This window comes from Otolemur garnettii, unplaced genomic scaffold (genome assembly GCF_000181295.1).
Source record: "Otolemur garnettii isolate 467f Iridium unplaced genomic scaffold, OtoGar3 scaffold00022, whole genome shotgun sequence".
NCBI classification, from domain to species: Eukaryota; Metazoa; Chordata; class Mammalia; order Primates; family Galagidae; genus Otolemur; species Otolemur garnettii.
This window is the reverse complement of record NW_003852417.1, coordinates 18,292,781-18,299,921: the sequence shown is the minus strand read 5'-3', so window position 1 is coordinate 18,299,921 and position 7,141 is coordinate 18,292,781. Positions and strand designations below refer to the sequence as shown.

Here is a 7,141-nt window from a genome sequence, read left to right as displayed (position 1 = left end):
CAGCTCTAGAGTAAGCCGCCCGGGCATGCTGGGAACTGTAGTCTAAGGAGGAAGAAAATCCTGTTGGGACTGGGAGCTCCACGTTGAATTGTCCCGCGTCGCGACCCGTACTCTGGGGCGGGGCCTCAGGGCCCTGCGGAGAGTGGAGTCCACTTGGGGCTGTTGCTGGTTCAGCCTCCCGCGCAGGTGGCGCTGTACTGCCGGTGGCCGCTGAGCAAGACACTGGGGCGGCTTGGTGATCGAGACGGGCGGAGCGTAGGACAGAGGCTGATGGCTGCTGTGGCTGTGGCACTTCGTGAGGGTGAGTGAAAGGCTGGATCTGGTACACGTACGCGAGCCCAGGAGCTCGGACGGCTGGTGCTAGGCTCTGAGCCCTTGGGGCTTGTAGTTCCGTTCTGGCGCCCTGTTGGAGTCGGGTTTACACATTCTCGAGCGCAGCCCCACGCCGCGTACCGGCTGGTTCTGAGAGAAGGTTGGATGACCCCTCCTTTTTCACTTCCTTGCCTTTTCTTTGATCCAGCCGCGCAGTGCGTCCCCACGCGGATTCCTGGCTCATCTTGGTTATGCCAACCCTGCAGCCAGCTGCGCGGAGTAGGAGATCCCCCAAGCCCTCCCGGAGCCTCTCTGGCTCACTTTGTGCCCTGTTTTCTGATGCAGATTCGGGATCCGGGATGAAGGCGGAGCTCTCTCCCCGGCCTGGGGTAAGCAAGGGTTCCTTCCTAAACCTGCCAAGTTCTATGCAGGGTGCTGCCCCCAGCTCCCACCCCGTTTCAGTGTATTTCTCAGTGAAGCCAGGAGAATTTAGAGAGTTCATTCAGCTCCAACGATATGTTATTCTTCTCCAGGACATTTCAATCCCTGTGGGGGATATTTGTAACAGATAGCTTGTGGAAGTTAGGGAGGCTTAGGGAGTTAACCATGTAGAAGTCTTGTAAGCATTTTTGATCTTTGGAATAGTTGGGGGAAAAGCAGTGTCCTATGTTTGTTTCTCAGGCAGGAGGGAGGGAGATGACCCAAGAAGAGAAGCTGCAACTTCGGAAGGAAAAGAAACAGCAGAAGAAGAAACGGAAAGAGGAAAAGGGGGCAGAACCAGAAACTGGCTCTGCTGTATCTATAGCCCAATGTCAAGGTACGGGATCTTTTTTAAAGGGCTGGGAGGTGAAGTGGGTAGAGGATGTGGTGGGAGAGAAGAGGGGGAGACATGACAAAGTTGGCTTGAGCAAGTGAAAAATAAAGAGGTTTGGATAAACAAGGAGAGAAGCTAGCTTTGGCTGGGGCACCTCTTTCTCAATATCTTTAATAGGCCAAACCAGAGAACTGCCAGGACCTGGCAATCAGTTGGGCACTCCTGGGGAGAAAATTCCATCTGGTCGGAGTAAGGCTGAACTTCGAGCGGAGCGGAGAGCTAAACAGGAGGCCGAGCGGGCCCTGAAACAGGCACGAAAAGGGGAACAGGGAGGGCCACCTCCTCAGACCTGCCCCAGTACAGCTGGAGAAACCCCTTCAGGTATATTCTCTTAAAGACCTCTGTTACTCATAATTCTTTTTTTTTTTTTTGAGATAGTTTCATTATGTTGCCCTTGGTAGAGTGCTATGGCATCACAGCTCACAGCAACCTCAAACTCTCGGGCTTAAGCAATTCTCTTGCCTCAGCCTCCCAAGTAGCTGGGACTAGAGGCACCTGCCGCAACACCCGGCTATTTGTTTGTTGTAGTTGTCGTTGTGTAGCAGGCCTGGGCCAGATTTGAACATGCCAGCCCTGGTGTATGTGGCTGGTATTCTAACCACATGGCGCTATGGGCGCCAAGCCTGTTACTCCTAATTCTTGTGCCAGCTTAGACTTCCTCCTTAGCAGAATAGCTCTCCCCTCCCATTCTCACTTTGGAATCAAGAGCTCAGAATTCTTTACTCAACCCCATCATCCTATCTCTGTTTCTTCTTCTACCCTCTTCTCCCCTTCATCCCCCAACCCTATCCTATTTTTCTTAAAGCCCTTTATGCACTAATAGAAAATTAACCATTTTAAGACCTGCAGTGTCTTGAAAATGATCATTATATTTTAGGAGTGAAACATCTTCCTGAGTACACTCAGGTTGAAGACTCCACATTGCTGAGAAAACTTGTTAAAAAACCAGATCGACAACAGGTAGGAAGTGGGTTTGATGTGTGGCCAGAAAGAGCCTAGGGCAGCAGTTCTCAACCTTTGGGTTGAGATCCCTTTGGGGGTCGAATGATCCTTTCACAGGGGTCGCCTACATACATCCTGCTTATCAGATATTTAATTACAATTCATAACAGTAGCAAATTTACAGTTATGAAGTAGCAATGAAAATAATTTTATGGTCGGGGGGTCACCACAATATGAGGAACTGTATTAAAGGGTGGCGGCATTAGGAAGGTTGAGAACCACTGGCCTAGGGAGATGGGCTGGAGGGAGGAAAAGTGCTCAGCTCAAATGAAACCCTGGGAAAAGAATCATGAGATTTGGGTCAAACTAGACTTAGTATTCACTTGCTTTCCAGCTTCATCCCACAGGTTTTAAACTCTGGGCCTTTAGTCCTATACTCCTGTTTTGTTAAGGTTCCTACACGGAAGGATTATGGATCCAAAGTCAGTCTCTTCTCTCATCTACCCCAGTACAGCAGACAGAATTCTTTGACCCAGTATATGAGGTAGGAGCCTATGAAATTTTCTTAAATTTTAAGTCTGAGGAGTTTTTGTAACTGAGTATTGAAAGTGACTGGAAATTTGAGATGGGATCTGGGGGAAGAAGTATGTACTTAAGACAAAACTCTAGAGGAAATGGAGAAGTCTGTGCTAGTGAAAGAGGTTCCCTTTTATCAGGGGCAGGTGGGCAGTAGGTGCTCAAGTTCCCTTGCAAAGTATGTGACACCGCCATCCCATCAGCATCCCATCCTCTGTGATCCACCCAGCCATGGTGCGACTCGGCCTGCAGTACTCCCAGGGCCTGGTCAGTGGCTCTAATGCTCGGTGTATTGCCCTGCTTCGTGCCTTGCAGCAGGTATGCCCTGTCCTGTTTTCTCTTATGCCCCAACCCCGCATTCCCTAACACTATCCCAGCTTCTCTCACCCATAGTCATTTCTGGGGGATAGAGGAAATGACTCCCACCCTGAGAATACTTTCTTCAGTGAAACTTACCCCCACCTTCCTTACAGAGACCTTAATTAGGGAGCATTTTGCAGATCAACTTGTGTACTCTATAGGTGATTCAGGATTATACAACACCTCCCAATGAAGAACTCTCAAGGGATCTAGTGAATAAACTTAAACCTTACATCAGGTAGGAATAATCACTACAAGTTACTCCCATGTCACTCAATTCTTTTCTTACACTCTTTCTCTTGCTCTTCTACTTCTATTTTCATTTTTTCTTTTCTTTATAAAGAAATTGTTTTAAATGTATGAAAGCTTTGTAAGTTGTATACAGTTGCACAAATATATTGTTGTTGTAGCTTCCTGACTCAGTGCCGTCCCTTGTCAGCGAGCATGTGCAATGCCATCAAGTTCCTTAACAAGGAGATCACCTGTGTGAGCAGCTCCAAGCGGGAAGAGGAGGTGATAAGTATGAGGAGTGAGAAAGGCATGCACCTGTGGGTAGAGTTGGGAAACATGTTTGTGACTCCCGGGGAGGCCAACAAGCCATTTTGACCTAATCAAGAGTTAAGGAAATGGTTGGGCATTCTGACTTGTGCCATCTGTGGGGTCCCCTAGTTCCTCTTTGGGCCTGTCATTATATACACATTCAAGCATCTGGCATGAAAATTAGAGGGAGAAATGTATTCATTTCTTGTTCTCTAAACATATTACTCTATGTAGGCCAAGTCAGAACTTCAAGCAGCCATCAGTCGGTATGTGCAAGAGAAGATTGTGCTTGCAGCTCAGGCAATTTCACGTTTTGCTTACAAGAAGATCAGTAATGGAGATGTGATCCTGGTATATGGATGGTATGGTCTAGACCCTATGACTGAGAATATTGGGGAGAGGAATGATCTGAAGAAAGGATTGGCTGGGCACAATGGGTCATGCCTGTAGTCCCAGTACCCTGGGAGACTGAGGCATGAAGATTGCTTGAGGCTAGGAGCTTAAGACCAGTTTGGGCGGCTTGGCGCCTGTGGCTCAAGCGGCTAAGGCGCCAGCCACATACACCTAAGGTGGCAGGTTCGAATCCCCAGCCTGGGCCCGCCAAACAACAATGATGGCTGCAACCAAAAAATGGCCGGGCTCTGTGTCGGGCGCCTGTGGTCCCAGCTACTTGAGAGGCTGAGGCAGGAGACTCGCTTGAGCCCAGGAGTTGGAGGTTGCTGTGAGCGTGATGCCATGGCACTCTACCCAGGGGGATAGCTTGAGACTCCGTCTCAAAAAAAAGAAAAAAAGACCAGTTTGGGCAACATAGACTATGTCTCTACAAATAATTTTTAAAAATTAGCTTGGCATGGTGGTACACACCTATAATCCTAGCTGCTCAGGAGACTGAGGTGGGAGGATTGCATGATCCCAGGAGGATGAGGCTGCAGCACTCTATATCATTGTATCACTGCAGTCCAGCCTGGGCAACAGAGCAATATCCTGGCTCCAAAAAAACAGAGGCTGGGTGTGGTGGCTGATGCCTATAATCCTAGCACTCTGGGAGGCCAAGGCAGGTGGATTGCCTGAACTCATTGTTTCAGGATCAGCCTGAACAAGAGCAAGACCCCCATCTCTAAAAAACAGCCAGGTGTTGTGGTGGGTTCTTATAGTCCTAGCTACTCAGGAGGCTCAGTCAAGAGAATCACTTAAGTCTAGGAGTTTGAGGTTGCTGTGAGCTATGATGCCATAGCATTCTACTGAGGACAACAAAATGAGACTCCGGTCTCAAAAAAAAAGGAGAGACTACGCCCTTGCCTTTGGGAAGGAGCTAGTCACCAGTGAAATTTATAACTGAATCTTCTTCTCCATTTACTCTAGCTCATCTCTGGTATCACGAATTCTTCAGGAGGCTTGGACAGAGGGCCGGCAGTTTCGGGTGGTAGTAGTGGACAGCCGGCCACGGTTGGAAGGCAGGCACATGCTGCGTTTTCTGGTCCGTGCTGGAGTCCCTGCCTCCTACTTGCTGATTCCTGCAGCTTCCTATGTGCTCCCAGAGGTGAGGGCAGAGGAGAGTTACTCCAAAGTTGGAGGTACAGGATATAGCAATATAGATAGACATAATCCCATCTCTCCAAGGTTCCAATTATTTAGAAATAATAGAATTATATGCCCTTCTTAGATTTAATTGGGAAAACACCTACAGCATGCTGTAGCCAAATCTAGCTGTTGTAAGGGGGAGGATCCACCAAGAGGGAACAGGACAAAAGTAATCTCAAAGTTATAATTTTCCTATGGGCAGTTTGGTGAATCAGTATTTAAGCGTTTTTCAAGAAGAGCCAGTCTCTCTTACCTTCTCTGCTTCATGAGAGGGACCCACTTCTAACTCTTGGAAATACTCTAAACTTTCTCTTTGAAAAAAAAAAAAAAGAAGAAGAATAAGAAGAATCATCACTAAGATTGTTACTTGGCTAGGCAGCAATAGGAGACATTATTCTGCATTGAAACAATGACATTTCTTTCTTTCTCCTCTTCAAAATAAACAGGTGTCCAAGGTGCTATTAGGAGCTCATGCACTCCTGGCCAATGGGTCTGTGATGTCAAGGGTAGGGACGGCACAGCTGGCCCTGGTGGCTCGAGCTCATAATGTGCCAGTTCTGGTCTGTTGTGAAACATACAAGTTCTGTGAGCGTGTGCAGACTGATGCCTTTGTCTCTAATGAGCTAGGTAAGGAGGGCAGAAAAGTAGTTCCTGGGGACCTGTGAAAATTTGAGGACAAACTACAACAATGGGTACCCCTTCCATTGCAGATGACCCTGATGATCTGCAGTGTGAGCGGGGAGAACATGTGGCCCTGGCTAACTGGCAGAACCACCCATCCCTACGGTTGTTGAATCTGGTCTATGATGTGACTCCGCCAGAGCTCGTGGATCTGGTGATCACAGAGCTGGGGATGATTCCTTGCAGTTCTGTACCTGTTGTCCTACGAGTCAAGAGCAGTGACCAGTGAGGGGGGGAACAAAGTGAATAAATAACATACTCCTTACCCTTGGCAACTTTGCTGCCTTTGTATCTCTTTTAGCATCTCCACCACTTAAGTCAGGAGTCCAGACAACCCAACCCCTCTTATCACCTGCAATTCACCTTACCTTTGTGGAGACCCTCTTGGGTGACTAGTTCCAATGTCAGTGCTTTGGAGCCAAAGTGAAAGGTCAGTATGGAGACCAAAAACTATCCAAATCATCAATCATTTTTCTTTTCTTTTCTTTTCTTTTTTTTTTTTGAGACAGTTGCCCTGGGTAGAGTGCCGTGGCATCACAGCTCACAGGAGCCTCAAACTCTTGGGCTTAAGTGATTCTCTTGCCTCAGCCTCCTGAGTAGCTAGGACTACAGGCGCCCACCACAACGCTTGGCTATTCTTTGGTTCTAGTTGTCACTTGTTTAGCTGGCCTGGGCTGTATTCAAATCTGCTGTATGTGGCTGGCACCCTAGCCACTAAGCTATAGGCACTTAGCCCATCAGTCATTCTTCGAGCATCTACATGTAAGACACTGAGCTAGGTATAAAGAGGAATATGAGGACAAAGAATAATATCGTACAATTCTATGAAGTAAATGAGATTTTATAGATAAAATAATTTAGTCACTTGCCCAAAGTAACACAGCTAAGGCACAGAAAGGTTAAGTCACTTGCCCAAGGCAACACAGTTAGTAGGTAAATCAGGAACCAGAGATGTGCAGTAACTTTTGTGCCATATGCCCTTAAGGTGCACTTTTTAGGGTAGGAAGATAAATAATATCTACAGTATGAAATAAACTCTATTCGTAGTATAAACAAGTTTCCTTGGAAGCAACCAAAGATGATGCCACTGTGTTTTCCAAAGTTGGTGAAGACTTCACAGGATCTGACTTAACTGAAAGATTTTTTCATTTTGAGACAGGAGCCTCAAGCTGTCCCCCTAGGTAGAGTGCTGTGGCATCACAGCTCACAGCAACCTTCAACTCCTGGGCTCAAGCAAGTCTCCTGCCTCCACCTCCCAAGTAGCTGGGACTACAG

General features: G+C 47.5%; 1 protein-coding gene across 3 annotated transcripts; it reads left to right on the top strand.

Annotated features, from left to right (window-relative positions):
* The first annotated feature begins 108 nt into the window (after positions 1-108).
* Positions 109-6,135, top strand: EIF2B4 (eukaryotic translation initiation factor 2B subunit delta). 3 transcript variants are annotated; one of them, XM_003787478.3, is made up of 13 exons: positions 109-301; positions 658-701; positions 994-1,129; positions 1,304-1,507; positions 2,064-2,146; positions 2,581-2,672; positions 2,908-3,022; positions 3,226-3,302; positions 3,475-3,577; positions 3,839-3,966; positions 4,967-5,144; positions 5,632-5,812; positions 5,896-6,135. In XM_003787478.3, the coding sequence occupies exons 1-13, from the start codon at positions 271-273 to the stop codon at positions 6,093-6,095; spliced, it is 1,572 nt and encodes a 523-aa protein (XP_003787526.1). In that variant the 5' UTR covers positions 109-270; the 3' UTR covers positions 6,096-6,135. The 3 variants fall into 3 exon arrangements, with proteins under 3 accessions (XP_003787526.1, XP_012659196.1, XP_023367663.1); XM_012803742.2 differs by lacking the exon at positions 109-301 and having other exon boundaries at positions 529-701; XM_023511895.1 differs by lacking the exon at positions 109-301 and having other exon boundaries at positions 669-701; positions 2,934-3,022.
* The last annotated feature ends 1,006 nt before the right edge of the window (positions 6,136-7,141 follow it).

What these genes read in the sequence shown, in the direction of transcription:
- EIF2B4 (XM_012803742.2), top strand. Translation starts at nt 564, where the DNA reads ATGCCAACCCTGCAGCCAGCTGCGCGGAGTAGGAGATCCCCCAAGCCC. An exon ending in AAACTTAAACCTTACATCAG is followed by an intron (nt 3,303 to 3,474) that starts GTAGGAATAATC and finishes TTGTTGTTGTAG; the next exon opens with CTTCCTGACTCAGTGCCGTC. An exon ending in GTGATCCTGGTATATGGATG is followed by an intron (nt 3,967 to 4,966) that starts GTATGGTCTAGA and finishes CATTTACTCTAG; the next exon opens with CTCATCTCTGGTATCACGAA.